We start from the raw sequence: 19,197 nt of genomic DNA on the forward strand, positions 1-19,197 counted from the left end.
CCTCCGCCATTCGAAGGAGGCATTTGTGACTCGTGTACCGAAAAGCAGATATCATCAGGGAAAAGATCTTCTTTTTTTCTTTTTTTCAAACAATGGAGAAATAATGTGCTGCTTGGACTAGATCAAAGACATGGAACAGCGGCCAGTGCAAGTATGCCGTAAGGTTTTAACTAATATTTATACACAAACAGCTGAACTTCAGACATATTAGTTATTTCAGCAGAATAAATCAGATTAATGACCTGAATGGAAAAAAATTACACTTTAGAGGGCCATTTCCAGTCTTAAGTGATGAACTGAGAAATAATTTCCATGCTGCCAGTTGACTGTTCTTTGATCTTTTGAAAATGATGACTCTTACATAACGTATCTGAGTAAATACTTTAGATCAACACTCACAACTACGCCATGCCATAGTTGTGAGTGCTGTTGTTTTCTGCTGTTTTCAACCCAGGAACCAGGGAGTTCATGGAGTTATTTTAACCACTAGCAATTACTACGCAACAGTTAGTTGTGAGAGGGCTTTGTTTATTTGATTGCCTTTACTCTTGTGAGTTGATTGATGACAACACTGTAAAAGTGTTGATGTAATCTACAGTCACCAGTGCAGATACCTAAAGTTCATTTAACGCAATGTAAATCATAGGTACCACAATGTTCTGATTCCGCATGTCTTTAGCTCCCATTCGACACTCAAAGGCAGGACTGACCAATAGGAATGCTCTTTAACTGCTCTCCTATTGGACAGTCTTGATTTTTGGTTCCAGCTACCTGACTAACTGAGAGGTGGCTGCTTGGACATAAACAGACTCTGGTTATGTATGCAGAGTCTTATGAATCCTGGGAAATTCTATGGCTTAGGACATTCGACAGTCATGTAGATTACTAACATGAAAACTCTTTACAATGCATCATTTGTAATATCATTCAAAGTAAAAATACTTTTGTCATTCAAAAATAAAACAGTAGTTTCTTTCTGTACCTGTTTTAACAATGAGAATGTAGAGTGCTTGGAATGATTTGGCCTAAACTTCAAACTCCTGCCATTTTTTCCTCAAAAGGTCATTAACCACCCAACCTAGTGTTTAACTACTCATATGTCTGAGTGAATAATAGCTGTTTTTTTCTCCATCATCTGGCCCTCTCATCTCTTATCACAAATATTCCTTTCCTTTTAATCGCATCCAGTATGGTCAAGGTCAGAGCGACCTCACAGATGAATCCTAACACGGATGCTGGAGCAGAGGGGGGACAGAGAGAGAGAGAGAGAGAGAGAGAGAGAGCACACCCTGGTGGGCTTTAAAAATCCAGACTTGGAGGGAGATAGAGGGGCTGGGTTGACTGGGGTTACCTTAGGGCAGTGGTAGGAATCATAGCTATAAGTACATAGAAGGACAGCAGGTCGTCTTAAGTCTTTTAAGAGATGTTTAAAGGTGAGAAAACCTCTATATATAATGCAGTTGAATTGTAATCATACAGATCCATGTAGAACATTGAACAAGCAGTTTCTTTATTAATACAAACTTAACTGTATATTGTTTCAAATACTGCAGTGTAAGATTGAGTTAGTCATTTTAAACTTTTATATCAAAGTGAAACATTGGGGTAGCACTTCAAGCAGATCATTGAAGGATTTGAAGGGAACTAGAGAAAAGAGAATTTCTTTTTCCCGTGCAAATCCTCAGACACACACGTACTTCATACACACAGTCATTCATATTATCTATGACAAACACACACACACACACACACATAGTCTTTTATATTATCTCTGCACCTGGACATGGAGCTGAGCCATGAGACAGCGTGTAGCTGTTCCAGATATTATGCAGTGTAGAACAGCACTGTCATTAACCTCAGCCTGTGTGTGTGTGTGTGTGTGTGTGTGAGAGAGAGAGAGAGAGAGATAGAGGATTGTGTCAGTGTGGCAGATCCAGCTGGTCTGTCCTATGCTCAAAAACAGGGCCCCCACACAAGCTGAGGGAGTTTGGAGGGGAGAGGAATCTGATATGCAGATACAGCCTAAGTATCAAGGCCCCAGGGTCAAGGCTGTGGATCAAGGACTGTGCTGTGAAAGACAAACCACTTACACTCTCTCTCTCTCTCTCACACACACACACAGCCACAGAGACAAAGCTTCACCCTTCTCCCTCATGCATCTGTACAGAATTATTCCACAGAAATTGTGTGCGTGTTACTGCCTCCTGTTAACTGATATCTTCAGAGGAAGAGCGACTATTATAACCCACTCACAAAATACATAAGCACTAGATGGCACCATTGTACAAGAATATGTGGGAATTACATGTAGTTGGGTCAGGCGATCCAGGCACTCTGAGCTAAAACATTGTTATATCCTAACACATCTTACGATGAAAGAAACACAAATAATAGATTAGAATTAAGAGAAATCGTTTTATTCTGTAATACCATATATAATGCAACAATTGCATATCTTTGGCAAAAATAAATTTTATAAACATTTTATTGACAGAGGTTAGCTTACAAAAACCAAAAGGTTGTGTCTGTCAAACAGACATGGCAGACAAACATGGGCAAACAGACAGAGGGTTTGGCAGCTCTCAGTTAGTGGGACATAATAATAATAATAATAATAATAATAATAATAATAATAATAATAGATTTGCGTAAGTACTCTTCCAGTCAAATAACCATTTTCTACCAGTGGGTGAGAGGTGGGCTTCATGGTGTCCATTTAACTGTAAATATTCTTAACACACCCAACGCTACCACCATGCAGTTTTTCCTGAACCACACCTTTCTCGCCATTGCTAGCTGTCGGCGAACTGTTGCGGCCTGAAAGGTCATGAATTAGCACTCGGCGAAAACTGGCAATCCTTGGTTAAACTGGTAGAGGAACTCTACCGAGGGCAGTAATAGTGGCATTGTTCACTGGCAGTATGGGATGCTGTGATTTAACATGCTTGGACAGGTAATCTTATTCAACTTGTTTGCAAACACCTAAATCCTAAACGATAAAGTGAGATCTACACGGGGCAGACAGCTCACGAGGTGTCGTCTATACATGCTTAACAAAAAAAAAAAAAAAAAAAAAAGCGTGTTAACGCCACTTAACTGACCGTTTCAAAAGAGCAAAAAAAACACGAAACAAGGAGCGGCAGTAATCAGGTTACACCTATTCTTACGAGGACAGATGATTAAAGTTTCTTTTCATTCTACCTCCCGGTGTTTGCAATATTTTGCTGTGCTAGAGGCCATAATGAGGGCCAGTTTTCACTGGTGAAATGGAGACAAACAGGAGACCAATCAATTTTACTCTTATTTCGATTCCCTCTTATCACATTCAGAGATTCCTTACAATCCGGCTGTCAAATCAATATCAAATGCGTGATCTACACTGTCCATATGATGTGCTCTTACAGGTCAGGTGAATCTGGGAACGCAAGACTGGTGATTAACTGATAGCTTTCACAAATCTGCTTCAACTCTCTTCTTCTTGCAGTCTGTTCCACGCTTTTCCTCTGACTCTAAAACTCTGTTTCATAGCCAGAGAAACAGAAGAAACATTTCACTTTCCTTTCCAACTCACTCTGACCCATGCTGGCTTTTGTTCGACAGTTCACATTGTCTCTGGTTTCCTCCCGTACATGGGAAATTAGCCCTCGAGGTTTGGACAACGGGGCTTCACATCAGGAGCTTTGTGAAGAGTTAAATCTGCACAGTGCCCTCTACTGTGCAATGTAGGTAATGGTGAGCAGTGACTTGAATGGAGTCTACGTGTACACACACAGATTATTACAGGAACAAAATCAACAGACAAAAGTTACAGATGTGTGTCTGCATAACACTGACAGAAATGGCAAAAAAAAACAAACAAACAAACAAAAAAAAACCCAGGGAGCCAGAAACAAGAAAAATTCTTGTTAATATCTCAGGGATTTGGAGACAGTTCAAAATCTAATGTTCGCTTGCACTGCAACTTTCCTTCTTGCATTTGCCTGAATGTATTTGCACAAAGCAGCAAAAGAGTGAATTCACAGATCTTTCATGTCAAAAAATGCAATTAAATAACGAAGAACGCATGTAACCAACACAGCAACAACCTACAAGGGGGATTGGCAACATAGGAAAACACCTGGAACATGCATGCAATGAGAGACATTTTTTGTTTTTTTTATCCCTCTGTGGTGTGTTTTATCGACATTTTCTCTGTGACACTGTGACCATTCTGGTCAGGCAGGTTCATGCAAAAAAGAACCTGTCCAATCAGAATGCAGAGAAGAAGTCAAATGACAATGACATCATCACGGTGCCAAGCATACACACACAGCTCCCAGGACATGCCTTGACTCACCACACGAGATATAAAATGGCAGTACAAAAATAAAATAAGTACAGGTATTTAGATCAACTAATTATTGCATTTTTCCTCTTTGTGTTATATTTCACAACCCAGTCTTATGATCCAAAAATCAATGGCACTTTAATATTTTTCAACATTTTTTTCTATCTTTTTTTTTTTTTTTTAACCCCATTAGCCTTTTCCTTTTTCTATGATGAACACCAGACCTCTTGTGAACTTGTGAAATCCATGCACTCTTTCTCGGTTTAAATACGTTCATGAAAATTCAGTGGTGGAAGCATGCAAATCGCCTTTGAGTGAATCTTTCAAAACTCTCTCTCTCTCTCTCTTGCTCCTTTTCCCCTTCTCCACTTTCTTCTCATTAAAATCTTCCTTTTAATCGTAAATCCAACCTACGTTGGCTGTTCACGCAAACGTGTATCGTAATTTCGTTTCTTGTTTTGTAACAAAAGGTATCGGTATGGCTTTATTCTCCTGTTTATGGGTTAGTATTGCCATAAGTTAAGGGGCAGGTGTTTCACCCATCTCAAACGAACACTTTTTTTTTTTTTCCCAAACACACCAACGCAAACGAGAGGGAAGATTCACCAAACCAAGGCCAGAGGTCAGGCGGGCCACGGGAAAGAGTCACAAAGTGAGGGGCTAAAAGGTCAACGGGAAAGGAAGCCGGGGGGGGGGGGGGGGTGGGTGGGGGAGGTGTTAAGGGAGGAAGGGCTCATTTTCGGCTGAGTTTCCTGTTCTTGCCGCTCCGCCTGCAAGTCCCCAGGCTGGTGCAGATTCCAGCCAGGTGCAGGAGCGAACCGGCGGCCTCCTTCAGCTCTTCGTCCACCTCAGGCCGGGGGTCTCGTCGGGCCTTCTTCCCGGTAGGGGAGCCCTGTGTGGGGCCGCGGGTGCAGCGAGCCCGGCCTCCTCTCTCCTGCTCCCTTTGAAGGCTCTGGGTGAGGCTAGCTGGCTGAGTGGGGGGTAACTGGCGAGAGGACAGGGGCAGAGGGGTGCTGCTGTAGTTGTGGTCCTGCTTTGGGTCCCTGCTCACGACCACCACGTCCCTCCGGGATAAGTCAATGGGGCCTTCCTGATCATCTGGGACACATAGAAAGAGAGAAAGAGAGAAAGAGAGAGAGAGAGAGAGAGAGAGAGAAAGAGAGAGAGAGAGAGACCAGAGGGGGAGGTAAGTTAACACTGTTCTGAGGAGATACTGAAAAATGAAAAGAAATGCGCAGGGCTAAGGAGATTTAAAAGGAAAAAAAAAAAGAGAGATAACGAAAAGACAGGGATAAGAAATATCTCATTCTCACATGAAACCACAGGAATAGACGGAGATTTGGATTTAAAGCAAGGCCAGACGAATGAAAAATTAAACAAAAAAAAAAAAAGGGGTGAAGAATGAAAGAGCCTAAAAGAGAAAGAGACTGCGCGTCGGTAACAAATATAGTCAGATTTCATATTGTCATGACTAAATGCCACAAACTACGGGCCTACTCAAAGCATAATATATGTTCGGTTTCATAAATAATTCATAAACGTTTTACATTTTAAATATTACACATGTCCTACTTATATACACTGTATCTATCATTCTGGAAGGGTATTCTATAGCGTCATTAGAGTGTGGAAGCACAGTTTACAGAGGAAATTGTGCGCATACACACATATGCTGAGTGACGGGCCGAATTGTGTTTAAAATGTGTAGCATGGCTGGGACTCTTACATGGGTCAATGTTCTGCTCTGAGGCAGACTTCAACAGCATCATGGCAGCTGCAGCGTCAAAATCAGACTCTGGAAGGAGAGAGACAGGTGTGATGGACAGAGAAAACACTCATCTCTCTCGTTGTGCGTTTAGTTGGTGTGTTTGTGTGTGTCAAGAGAAAGAGAGAGACAGAGGGGGAGAGTGACAGAGAGAGAGAGAGAGAGAGAGAGAGAGAGAGAGAGAGAGAGAGAGAGAGAGAGAAAGAGAGAGACAGAGGGGGAGAGTGACAGAGAGAGAGAGAGAGAGAGAGAAGAAGAGTCACAAACAGCCTCTTGCTCAATGCAGAGGCACCAGTGCCTTTGGTTGTCAAGGTTACAAAAGGCAGGAAATAGATGGCATCTTTTGAGCAGCGTGTGCGTGGGTCCGCCGTGGATGAATTCAACAAAAGAGCTGAGAGATGACTGATATGCTTCATGTGTATGATGTGTGTGTGGATGATGATGATGATGATGATGATGGTGATGACAATGTCCAGAGTTTGAATACAAAAATCACTGGAACGTTCACCGAGGTAAACAACTCACCTTTCAGAGAGCAGCCCTGTTCCAACATCAACAGGTGACGCGGGGGAGAGGAGGCACTGGAGACAGAGAGAAAATGAGCGAGAGAGAGAGAGAGAGAGAGAGGGGCGTCTAAGTAAAAAAAAAAAAACGTTTTGACCAACACTAAAAATACGAATAGTAAGCAGAATTGCGATCAGTGGACATGCACAGATGTGTCTTTCCCCACGCTCTATACGCGTTAAATGAGTAACTGCTCCCTGACCACCTCGGAGAACGGAAGCGCTGACATCTCACCTGGGAGGGGAGGCTGGAGGGGTGCAGAAAGCGTGTGCATTAGGGAAGTGCTGCTTCTTCAGGGCTTGCATCAGAGTGGGCCGGAAATCAGGGTGAACGCACCAGAGAGAGCCTTTCCCATTGGTCTGGGAGAGAAACAGACCAATTGGGAGGGGTTAAAATTCCAAGGGACCGGCGTGACATTAGCGTACAAGGTCTGTAATTATGACGCCATTGTGAGAAAGCCCAGTGTTTGTGGCTAACGTGAGGACGTGATTGTTCTCATTCTGTGTAATCTTCAGTCTAGTTTCTATTTCACCGTTTCAAAAGAAATAAACTACGGCTTTTGTGAGAGAAAAGAAAACCGCTATGGGCCCCATGGGAACTGTGCAGAATGGCAGCCCGTGCAGAAAGTGTGTCTATTTGCTTTTGTATGTGTGTGTGTGTGTGCATGTGTGTGTGTGTGTGTGTGTGCGTGCGTGCGTGTCATCACCCTTATGTCTGAGGTGTGGTCCTGCAGGGGGAATATGACCTTGACTCACATCACCAACCACGCTCACAAACAGGAAAGAGGAAACATTGCCATGGCAACAGACACCAGGCTGCACCGTATGAAACCCACAGTTTCACACACTAAGATGTTAACACAACGTACTCTCCTCCTTTCCTCTCAGATATCTACAGCAATTTACCACTCAGTAATAAGTGAACACAAAAGCCCAACGGCAAACCCTTACTCAGCCAAATACTGGACCTGACAACCTGCAATCAACTACAGAGAGAGATAAGAGGTAGAGAGCATACTCTCTGTTCTCCAAATACAGAATAACACACGATATTTAGCCAGAAAAAGAAAAAAAAAAGCTGCCTTTCTTTTGAGGGACGGGGCTGTAGCTTGCCGGTCACAAACGAACAGCAAACACAGATTTGTTTAGTTTTATAAAGTCCACTATTTCTAAACTCCAGTCCAGGACAAACATTCTGTCATTCTGACATATGTAAAACAACTTCCCCAGGGCTTTGTAGGTCACTCAATGACGCAACATGAGGTTCAGTGTAGACGGAGCTTAGGTGTAGTCTGGGAACGGGAAACTGGGGGGGGGGTTACAGTCTGGGGGACACCTCACCTTTCCTAAGCTTCGCTCCACTTTGCGGAAGCATTTGTTGAGGGAGAGATTGTGGCGCACGGAGTTCTTCCAGCCGGTGGGAGCACTGGAGAAGTAAGGGAAGTTCTCCAGGATCCAACCGTAGATGTCTTTGACTGGCAAAGACTTGCTTGGCGATTGCTCAATGGCCATGTAGATGAGCAGGGAGAAAGAAAAAGGAGGCTTTGATTTGAGGGGGTCTCTTTCGCTGGCCGTGTTTCCAGAGACGGACGAGGACGACGAGGACGGCGAGCGGTCGTGAGCCGCGCCGAGACCCCCCTCAATGTCCAAGATGGGTCCGGTGTACGGTTGGGCTTCCGTGCCGCCCAGAGTAAAGTTCTGAAGGAGGTTTTCGTGGAGCCAGTTAAGATTGGTGAGTTCGTCATCTTCCGCCCCGCCCCCTGCCACACCCACCGATCCTACTCGACCGATCCGATCCAGGCTGGTCGCCAAAGGGCTGGAGGCGCTCTCTGCTTCCGGAAGCGTCCCTGCTCCACACGCTGCGGCCTGCGATCCGGGAGATTCCGCTTTCTTGTCTGGAGACATTCCGATAACCGGACCCATTAACCCCGGAGGGTCTGCGAGGAGACAGGGAGAGAGGAGAGCGATAGAAGCAAGGAGAGAGGAGAAAACAAAATTGGGAACATATTTAAAGGGTCAGTCTTTCAGATAAGGTTTAAGACTTAAGACTTAACGTTTCCACAGCAGTGAATTTAGCATCGCACTCATTCAGGTGGAATGGGTGTGAAATTCAGAAGCAGGAGCATACGAAATAGAGACGGCGAATTTTCAACTTTTACGCAAATGAGAACCACACGAGAACCAATCAGTTCAGTGTGTGATATGTTTGGTACGTGGTGTTCTCTAGAGAGGCAGAAGTAACAAACACAGTCTGACCAAGATGGCGGAGGCTAAAGGCTACATGTAGCGTGAAAACATGTATATGGTTAAAAGATGTATGGGCAACCATTTGTATCTACATCAACACGGGTTGTTGTTTACACGTTACATGAACTTAGACGGTGCCAGAGCAAATGTACCACTGTACACTTTCATTTAAGCACTCGAACTTTTGAGCTAGGTGATTCACTTGCCGTTTTCGCGACCTAGCGTAACAAGAACTCACTACATAAACCAATTACAGTGTAGCACGTTAATATAAAGATTAGATGACATGTAGCATGTGACAAAAAAAAAAAAAAAAAACAAGTTCAAAAATGACAGGTGCAAAAATCATAGGTTCAATGATGTTAGACAGGATTTTTTTTTTGGACTGTTTTGTTTTATATTTATGTGCTGGTGACTCCGTGGACCTGAAGGCCTGTCCATCCTTACACTCTGCCCTTCTCCTTTCTCATCCTCTTTTCTCTAAGAATTGAGAGCCTCTTAAGGGGGGACTCTCAGGACAAAGCTAAGGACCCTTAAGAGCTCTACTCATGCATCCAACAAAGATCCTCTTCTTCAAGCCCTGTCAGTGACAACACCAGAACAACCAGAAAACCTGCTAATTCTGCAAAAAAAAAAGAAAAAGAAAAAAAAACCCCAGCAAGCTCTAACCACTGAGGAAAAGCTGCCCAATTTGTAGTGTGTTTGTATTAACAGCTTAGAGACCCAACCTATCCCGCCCCCCCACTAATCCAATGACAAATAAGGACCCAGAAAAAAACGTGATCAACACCCTGATCTCTAACTCAAATATGCTAGGAGGCCAGACAACTTGGAGAGCCCAGTAACTGGTTGGGAGGAAAGACCAGTTCGCAGAGGCTTGCACTGACATGCAGACGGCATGGCTTCCTCTAACGATCGAGCAGAACTATCGCCACATGTAATAAGGATAAATAAATAATTGTTTCAAGTGGAGGAAATCTGGCTGAGCGACTGTGACTATATCCTCTAAAACCAGCTGCTGCCATGGAAACCACACAGCATATCAATAAATAAATAATCACCTTAAGTGCTTCTCTGAATCATTCTATCGTATTCTTTCTTTCTCTTTCTCTGGCCGATGGAGCAACAGGGAGAGGGTGGAGGCACCTCTTCCTCTTTCAGACATTTCTAAAAACAAACGAAGAAACAAATAAAAGCCCTTCCTGTTCACACAGGGAAAGCGCTGAGAAAACAATATCTGCTGTTTTTTGTTTATGTTTTTTTTTTGTTTTTTTCTTTCTATGCTAATTTGCATTTGCTCTGTTCAACCTCAGAGCTTGACGAATCCTTTTAACCAAAAATGCTGTGTTTTTCCTCATAACTAAAAGGCCAAAAAAAGTGTCTGGCTAGCCAGTCCGTGGCCAGTTAGAAGCGGCCTGTGAGCTAACCCCTTTGGCCCCCCGAGTCCTGTGCTCCGAGTCCACACGGACGCTGGGTCTCATTAACCTCCATTAGCAACGAAAAGCTAACCTTCTCACTGCTGCATCAGCACCTGTACAGCCTCTCAATCCACAGCAACAGACAATGTTAATGACAGCACTCTGCTGCACTCATCCTCTTCAAACGAAAACACACACACACACACACACACACACACACACAGGCCAAGAATCTGCATGTCTTTAGATAGAGCACCATCAAAATCACTCGCACACGCATACAGAAATAGCCATCAATTTACATTGGTATGCATGTGAAACTTTCTGAAAAACAATGATAAAAATATCATAGAGCCAGATCCATAAGATATCAGTGGTTTCATCAAAAGCTGGTTTTATCATTGTTTTATAGTCATCGCCGACAATGCTGTGATATGAGTGATTTACACCCAGTGGAGAAGGACACAGTCCAATGGGCATTACCCATCGCTGACGTCAGCACACACAGTACGAACACCTTCACTAAAAAAAAAAAAAAAAGAAGAAGAAGAAGAAGGAGAAAAAAACGAAAGAAGGAGAAGAACAAGGACATTCTTACTAGGTCACGTTTCCTAAAAATATCCCATCAACCATTTTCCCCTTATCCTCCAGCCTAATTTTCATCCAAATTTAGATTCAGGTTCACTCATGCTGAACTGCTGACACCAGCACTCCCCAAGTAATAACGCTCAGCCCAATAAACAGACGCAGAGAGATGATGCTCTATGTGAGGTGTGTGCTATCAGCCTCAGAATTCCAGATTTTTTTTCCTCCTCTGTCCTCTCCTTCTTTCCAGTGGTCAGCAGTGGTCTGCTAAAGGTTGAACTTGGATCGACGGTTCCTTGCGTGCGTGTGGTTTAGTGAAGAAAACGCTCCAACAGTATCTGAGAGCGCTCACCCGAATTACAATGCTGCTTGAGTGTGAATGAAATGTATGTGATATTTTAACGGGGTTTTTTTTTTCCAATCTCAGAACCATCCTGTACGTTGGAATCCTGAAAACCAAGGGGGTGCTTCAGAAGAACTAACAGATCCAGTCAAAAGAAATGCACCCACCTCTGAAGCTGCTTGAGTCGGGTTGCATTTGGTCCTTGCTTGTTTCTTATAGCACAAAGACTCTGTTGTTTTTGTGTGTGTGTGTTTAGGTCTCCCCCCCCCACAACACTGGGTCACGTTTTTCAGCCCAAGCTACTTAGAAACATTCATGAGAAAGTACTGGGGAAATGGCTAAAAGCTATAATCCAAACGAACGCAGCATAAAAAAGCATTTGTCTCTTCTTTTTTTTTTTTCTTTTTTTTTTCTTTCCTGGAGTCCAAAAATCAATCTGAAAGAAGGACCAAAAAGAATGGAGGTCTAACTCTGCCTGGTGATTAATTTGATACTGATTCAATACAACACAATACAACCATGTGGAAAATGTGGTGTTTTAATAAGTAGGACCAGGAAGACGTTAGCTGCCCATCCACATGCATTTCCTATCATTGTTCAATTTTTCCCGGCCTGAGACATTAAGACTTTAATTTAGCAGAAACAATGGCTTGAAAGCCTTAATTGTGTTCAATCAGTTGTGAATTCAACAATTCCTTAGGGGTTGGCTCCAGTGTGACGTACTCATGACAGAAAATAAATAAGCAAATAAGTTAAATACCAAACCTCATACACTAATTACCCCCATGCATCTTCACAGGCCTTTGCCTCCGTGATCAGCCAACCAATCATAATTTTGGAGCCAGCGTTACATAACAACGTAGTTAGTGCATGAGACGTTAAACTCTTCCTGTGTGGGTCTCGTATTATAACGTTCAAAATTCAGAAACTGAAAAACACACAAACACACAAGGCTCAAGCCGGGCAGGTCGCTAAGCGTGCTGTATGGGCGCCATTCCACATGGCTGTCACACCCTGCCATCTCAATTAAATACACCCTGTTTATTCACGCAGGAGTGACCAGCACAATGGAGCCCATTGTTATCACAGTGACACTGCGGCTTCAGGGTTTGGGGTTTGCTCTGCTCATCAAGGCAGCGAGAGACATTAGCATCTCTGTCAATGGGCAGAGGGGCCCATGATGGCCTGCTGGCTGCACTAAAGACTTAAATCATTCAGAGAGAAAAAAAAAGAGAGAGAGAGAGTGATGCTTAGAAAGAAGGAGAGAGAGACAGAGTAGACAGAGTGTGTGTGTGTGTGTGTGTGTATGAGAGAAAGAGAAGGCTAAGGACTCAAAGCTGGGTCGAACGCGGGTGCAGGATGGGGGTTGGGTTGGACTATGGGCAAATAAGGAAAAGAAGGGAGAAAAAAAAAAAAAAAAAAAAAAAAGCTCACATTTGCAACTGAAATCCAGAGCAGCCGCCTATATTTGATTACCACGCCCTAGTGTCACCGTGTAGCCATGGAAACCAACGCGTTCCAGCCTCCTGGGGATGCGAGTTGCACCTCCTGGTCTATTGCTATGGGCACAAGAAACCGAAAAAAAAAAAAAAGGCGAACAGCAGATAAAAAAAAAAAAAAAAAATCGGAGGCATAATGAGAAAATGGGAGGAGGAGGAGGAGGGAGTCACTAAACAAAAGCACAGTCGTTATTTGGCGGGTGAACACACTGGACAAACACACTGGACATGAGTCAGGCTCGCTTTGTTTTTTTATTATTATTTTTATTTTTTCAGACTTATAGTTTGGAATCATCAGAAAAAGCGTACTCAGACTTTCCTCATAAAACTGCACTGGCCCACTATGGAGGACATCCAGAGGAAATCTGTAGATTGTAAGGGACAATAACAAGCTTTACTCAAGGTCTCTCGCAGTCCAGGCATCGCCATGTGAGGCCAGTCATAGAGACGTCACATTCACTGTCATCACTGCTCTTGACCTTGATACAAATTCTGGGTAACAAACAATACTATCAAACAGAGAATGTTTGACCTCTATAGTTCTGGGCAACGACAACAACAACAACAACAAATAACCCCTAGTAACTGGGATCCCGCTCAAGGTTCCTGCGTCTGACTTGGTCCACTGTCCCATGCACCAACGGAGGAGCTTTAAAAAAAGAAAAAAAAATCTTGCCCTCTGTATTTCCTGAGTCTTTGGAAGAGAACCCAATCGTACAAGCCAACAGTAGACCACATCTCTCATTGAACGCATCATAATGAGACTAATTAATTTCTCTGCCAAGTGTCAGGAGAGGTGCAATGAGCGAGGGATCGTTTACTGTGTCCTACAAGAGACCCCAGGAGAGAGACAACAAACAAGACAGTACTGCTGTTTACCAAACCAGCGTGACAGTCAGTCCTTGAGAGATAACACCAGGTTAACCTTGTCATCATCTTGCTAGAAAACCAGTTTGCAATTCAAATCAATAAATCCTGAAACTGGAGAAGGAAACATCAAACCTATCTCTTTCTCACATGGTGATAAAATTAACTCACCCCCTGCCTGTTTTTCACAACAAACCAATTTACTGTAGTTCATGATGAGGCAATTAAAGGGCAGCAAACAGGGTTGCTGAGTCTATTAGCATGCTTCAAACAAATTCTGGATTTCAGAAGACAATAGCCAATATATATATAGAAATATCAATCGGCACGAGGAACGAACTGCACCAATTCGACAGGCAAGTGAAGTAAAAGCGGTGAACACAAGAACCAGTTCCTATTTCATTGCCAACAGCACAGGCAACAGACGTCATGCGTGTTAACAGTCAAGGGTGCTGAAGTGGATCCTATCAACCATGAAACCAGAACTAAACGACGATCATGTGACAGCTAGAGCGGAACGTGGAGAAGTTGTATGCTCGTCCCTCTTCCCGTCCTGAGCGTTCTCTCAAGCGAGCGAGCGAAGCTATGTACTGTTTTCTGACCACGTGTCAATGTCACTCACAGGCGTAATCTACCAGGTCCGCCGGAAATAATACGCGATACTTTCGCTCCTAATACCCCCCCCCCCCCCTTTTATCAACAAGAGTTGATAAACAGTCGCTGGACGCTTAAGTACGCATTCTCTTTCAAATGTAAAAGCAGAAACATTAGAGCTCAAGTCAGAGCAAAATAAAGAGAGAGGGGAACAAATTACGGCCCCCACCCTCCGCTCTCCTGTTACATAGTTGCCCTAGATTCTCGCCACTCGAAACAAAATGGATATGTTCTAACCTTCAATTGTAACCTTTAGCAACGCATTACTGTTACTGTCAGTTCTATCTAAAAACATGGTAACCATCGACTCTAAGAGATGTTTGATGGCAATTAAAGGAGCAATAAGATCACAAATATCAAAAAGTCATTTCATTTTAAACAAAATAGCCACAACGTGGGCACTCTCCAACCTGTACTGTCTACATATTATAACCTTACTTTAATTATAGCACTGTTTGAAAACTTGACAAACACGAGTGGTGATACTGACTGAAAACATTGAGCTAGCTAACGAGCTAATGCGTGGCTTGAAAGCAAAGTCTTACTTCGGACAATTGCCTTCATATAGTAACATTAGTGTAAAAATATCAAGTTCTTGTTCTAAATAAAACGTCTCTTTAAAACATAATTATTTAGAAAAAGTGTAACTAGATGGTCGTCCGATAACCGAACATCTCGTGTCAGCTTGAAAACAAAACGCGTGCGTTCACATAAACGAAGTTAGGTCACATGGTCGAGATTGTATGTCTTTCAGTAAAGCATCAGAGTACATATCAGAATTTCGCGTAAAATCAGTCAAAGACTTAGAAAAGCTAAGTAGACCAGTCAATAATCCCCGAATACAACAACACAATAGTGGGTACGTGTATTAAAAAGGGGATGTGGCTCACTAAGTGAATTTTCCCATAACGTGTTTCACATTCAGTTTTAACGCTCGTCAGCTCACAAATTTATTTAGATATTTTACTTGCACCTGCCATGTTAGATAACTTACATTTAAATCGCAATAGTCACCAATTACTTACATTCATGCATTCTAATGTCGAGTTCGCTTGAGAGGGCAAAGCTTCTGTATCTTCATGCAGTTGCCTTTCTCCCGTACTGTGTCAAAAGATCAGCAGCTGCTTCCTCCATCCACGCAGCGCAGAGATCACGCCGCACGGCAACGCTACCATACCCCCCTGCCGTCGCCAAGGCAACAAGGCCACTTCAACCAATCACACCCCCTCCTCTCCGATATCCCCTGACAACTGCCGCAGCGCAGTAGCACTTTTTTAGCAAACCTAAGCAATTGCGTTCACCACGCACTCCATTTTGCTTCCATTATGCACAGCCTTCTTGAAGAGTTCGCAGCTTAATTACGGACTTTGCTGTCATATCTGTGACGACAAGTTTTCGAATACAAGCGCTTGTAATCTGCAAGGTTAAAAAAAAGACACAATAAAATCTGATCACATGACGTCACATGGCCCATGGTCATTGACAACACAAGCTCTCTTTCATTGCTTTTGCAGGAAATGTTTACATTTCATTTGCATTGTGTATATATGTATATATGTATATATATGGATATATACACAGATACACGCACACACGTATGTATGCGTGTGCAACTTAAAAATGAGGTCAGATATCCAGTGCGTCATTGTAGCGGGGGAGTCCTGAAGGCAGATCTTGAAATGGAATTGTGCGACGTGACGTAGAAGCCACTGTTTCTCCCATCAAACTTACATAAGTGATTTACTGTGCTTCTGCATAGTGGTAGTTTCCAGACGAGTAAACATCCCGTCTCTCTGTTTGCAGTCAAAACCCTTAATTCTCATTGGTGTTGCTCAGACCCCTTAACTAATTTACAGTACTTCCACTGACTGCTTAGGCCAAAATCTAGGTTGAGAAGAGTTAAGTGTGAAAGACTCCCTGTTCATTAAATATGAATGACACGTATATATCTGAATAGAAATGTTACTTGGGACTGCTCTACACACTGCTGGCTTGCACCCACATGGTCACATGACTAACGGGCTATCTGAGTAGGATAGTGAATGGAAGGCATGAGGTTGGGAGGAGGGGATCTTAGCAGATGTTTGGCTATGGAAAGGTCAATGAGGACACTTTGGGGAGGAGACTTAGGTTAGGTTTCTTCACCCACAGAGGTCAAACATACATGAAACATTCACAGACATACAAACACACACACGCACTCACGAAGCTGAAGTCATGTGCCCACAGCTGATCTGCAAACTTCACATTGTCTCTCGAGTTCTGTCCATCATTTTTTTCCTTTTAACATGGTTTATGTGACCTGGAAATTATATACAAAATGTCAACATAACTGGATCACTTAGTTAAAAAGATTAGTTTGGTCACCACTCTTGAGAGCAATATATCCATTTTCAAAGCAAAAGAAAAAAAAAGAGTTTTTTAGATCAGCACCTAACAGGCAATCTTTTTCAAAACTTTTTCACTCCGAACGATAAAGTAATTAAGCAATGTTCTGGACAGTGTTACAACCAGTCATTATACAATAAAAATTGTATAAAAGACTTAAAAATATGGCACAGATACACAAGGTGTGCTTTGGATTTTAGCCCAAACCCTCTAAAGGAGGCCGGTCGGTTTAATGTCCAAACCCCTGTATCTATTTGACTCATTTACATAGATAAGCCGCTCAAGGCCAAGTGACTGTGCAAACAATACACGTATCCATCCACCTGGATGCACAAGCCAAGTCTACCAGCCATGCTTGTATATATTTACTCAAATGCCATTACAGAGAGGTCAAAACGCTCACTGTTTGATCAACTATCAGTTGTTACCTGCTAACCGACTGGCAGCTGTTTATTAATTTTAATTCAATTACACAAATAAAATGTTTTTTGTGTGTGTGTGTGATTTGTCTTTGCAGGATGAGAACGTCATATAATCATATTTTGCGTTTGGGCATCTGCTCAGCCTGGCGGCTTTAACAACTAATTCATGTCGTGTGTAACCTCACTAAGACATGCCAGTTCAGAGGACTTCATAGTATAGCTTGGAACATCTTATTATTACCACTGTTGAGGAGTGTCACAGGTAGTCTGTGCATTCAGGAAGCACCTACAGGATTCACATAGCATAACATCAACTCAAAACTTCAAAAATGCACTTAGCAATTACAGAACATATAATCAGTGTTAAAACGGTGTATGTGTCCCTCCGGTGTTGGAAAAACCCTGTTAGCTTGGCTTAATACCTTCCAACCCATTCACCCTGGTTTTCTGGGCTGATTTGGAGAGCTCTTGTTAGGCTTGTTTACCTAGAGAACGCCCATATTTGCCAGGGATTTGAAGATAGCCAAGGCTTTATGAATTATGTCAATACTAACCTGACTGCTTATCAGTGACTAGTGATAAAAAGCCTTCTAGACAGGCTGCCCTGAAACACTTCATATTGAGTTGTTGGTGTTAGTTCTGATTTAAGGACCTTACTCGAATAATGTTTGCTCTAGGGTCAAACTGTTCAGAGTGTCGGTTTATATTTAGGAGGGCAACAAACTACGATCAAGTCGGACTTTTTTTTTTTTTCTTTCACTGCACAATAACTATATATCAAATAGCGTTTGGCAAGCTATTCAGGTTCATACAATTACGATTATAAGTGTTGAATTCTCTGAGAGGAGAAAAGAGGCTTTCAAAGAGAACCTGAAAGCCAGAGGTTTTGTGGATTTGTTTTGATATGACTGTCTTCAAAAAGCCATGTAATTAGTCATGTCGGTATGTCAAATTCAAATATAAATATAACACTCAGAAAAGCAAGATACTGCATTCTACATATTAAATCAATAGTATGCTTTTATCACAATTAATGCAAAACTTAAGGCAATGTTATTCAAAGCTTGTGCCCAAAGACAACTCATCGTTCATCCCAAATACATCAACCACCCAGTATTGATCTAATAAAGTTTATTTTCTTAAAAATGACCGGTTTCCTTTTTCTTTTTTTTTTTCTAGGAAATTAAACCTTTTTTTTTTTTTAAATTCATACTAGCATCTACAATAATGGTTATTGAATAATTCACAATATATTAAGTCTAGATGTTATGGTACATGCATACAATTCTGGCTGCAGGAGGAGCCAAAGTCACCACATTACACATGAATGGAAATGGAGATGGGGGGGGGGGGGGGGGGGGGGGGGGCAGTAAGACGGAACTGGGATCTGTAGAAATACTTGTCTCAGCTTCAATATGACCAACTCCAGCAATGCCGTTTAATTCAACATAACAAGCACAAAAAACAGGCACAGGTTTGATCCAACATTACCAAAAGGACAGAACACACACTCATACACACGCACGCGCGCACACAAAACAAACAAAAAAAAAAAAAGGAATTTTAAACATTCAGAGAAATTTCAGGAGTATGATGCTGATGTGTTGTATCTCTCAGAGGAAGAGAAGAGCAGACTGAAAGGCATTTTCTTTTCATATGGGCAGGGTGTTTACTGCCACAGCACGAAGATGCTCAGGTCCGACCCTCAAGTACCAGAGCTCCACTGCTTTTCATTATCTTCTCAAAATTAGCATTCTGACCTCTACCTGGGAGACAGGTGTATAACCATACTCACTGGCATACAAGCACATTTTAAAGTCAGTTAAGACAGAAAAAAAACATGCAGGGCTTTGTAGACTTGAGGAACTGAGCTGTGCATCCGTGTGGCAGAGATGGTAATGACCACAGTTCATGTGTCACATCAACGTGGAACAATCATCTGTGGTTAATGATCTGAACCATTCACATTTGAAAAAAAAAAAAAAAACGTTCTAAGCGTTCTAAGGACTGGTTCCACACACAAGGACCAAGCCTACTGCCAGACCGGGTCATTTTTCCATCTGTGCGTAGGGTTGGTTCTTGTTTGAGAAACAAGCCCTAAACGCTGCTAGCAGACAAG

At 42.5% G+C, this 19,197-nt stretch overlaps 1 protein-coding gene across 2 annotated transcripts; it reads right to left on the minus strand.

The window, feature by feature from the left end:
• Nucleotides 1–2,395: 2,395 nt before the first annotated feature.
• Nucleotides 2,396–15,386, minus strand: foxn2b (forkhead box N2b). Of its 2 annotated transcripts, none has more exons than XM_030773259.1 (6): nt 15,294–15,386; nt 7,997–8,592; nt 6,891–7,015; nt 6,618–6,673; nt 6,054–6,122; nt 2,396–5,425 (listed from the first exon to the last, which is right to left on the minus strand). In XM_030773259.1, the coding sequence occupies exons 1-6, from the start codon at nt 15,301–15,303 to the stop codon at nt 5,061–5,063; spliced, it is 1,221 nt and encodes a 406-aa protein (XP_030629119.1). In that variant the 5' UTR covers nt 15,304–15,386; the 3' UTR covers nt 2,396–5,060. The 2 variants fall into 2 exon arrangements, with proteins under 2 accessions (XP_030629119.1, XP_030629120.1); XM_030773260.1 differs by having other exon boundaries at nt 6,048–6,122.
• Between the last annotated feature and the right edge of the window lie 3,811 nt (nt 15,387–19,197).

This window comes from Chanos chanos, chromosome 5 (genome assembly GCF_902362185.1).
Source record: "Chanos chanos chromosome 5, fChaCha1.1, whole genome shotgun sequence".
NCBI lineage: Eukaryota > Metazoa > Chordata > Actinopteri > Gonorynchiformes > Chanidae > Chanos > Chanos chanos.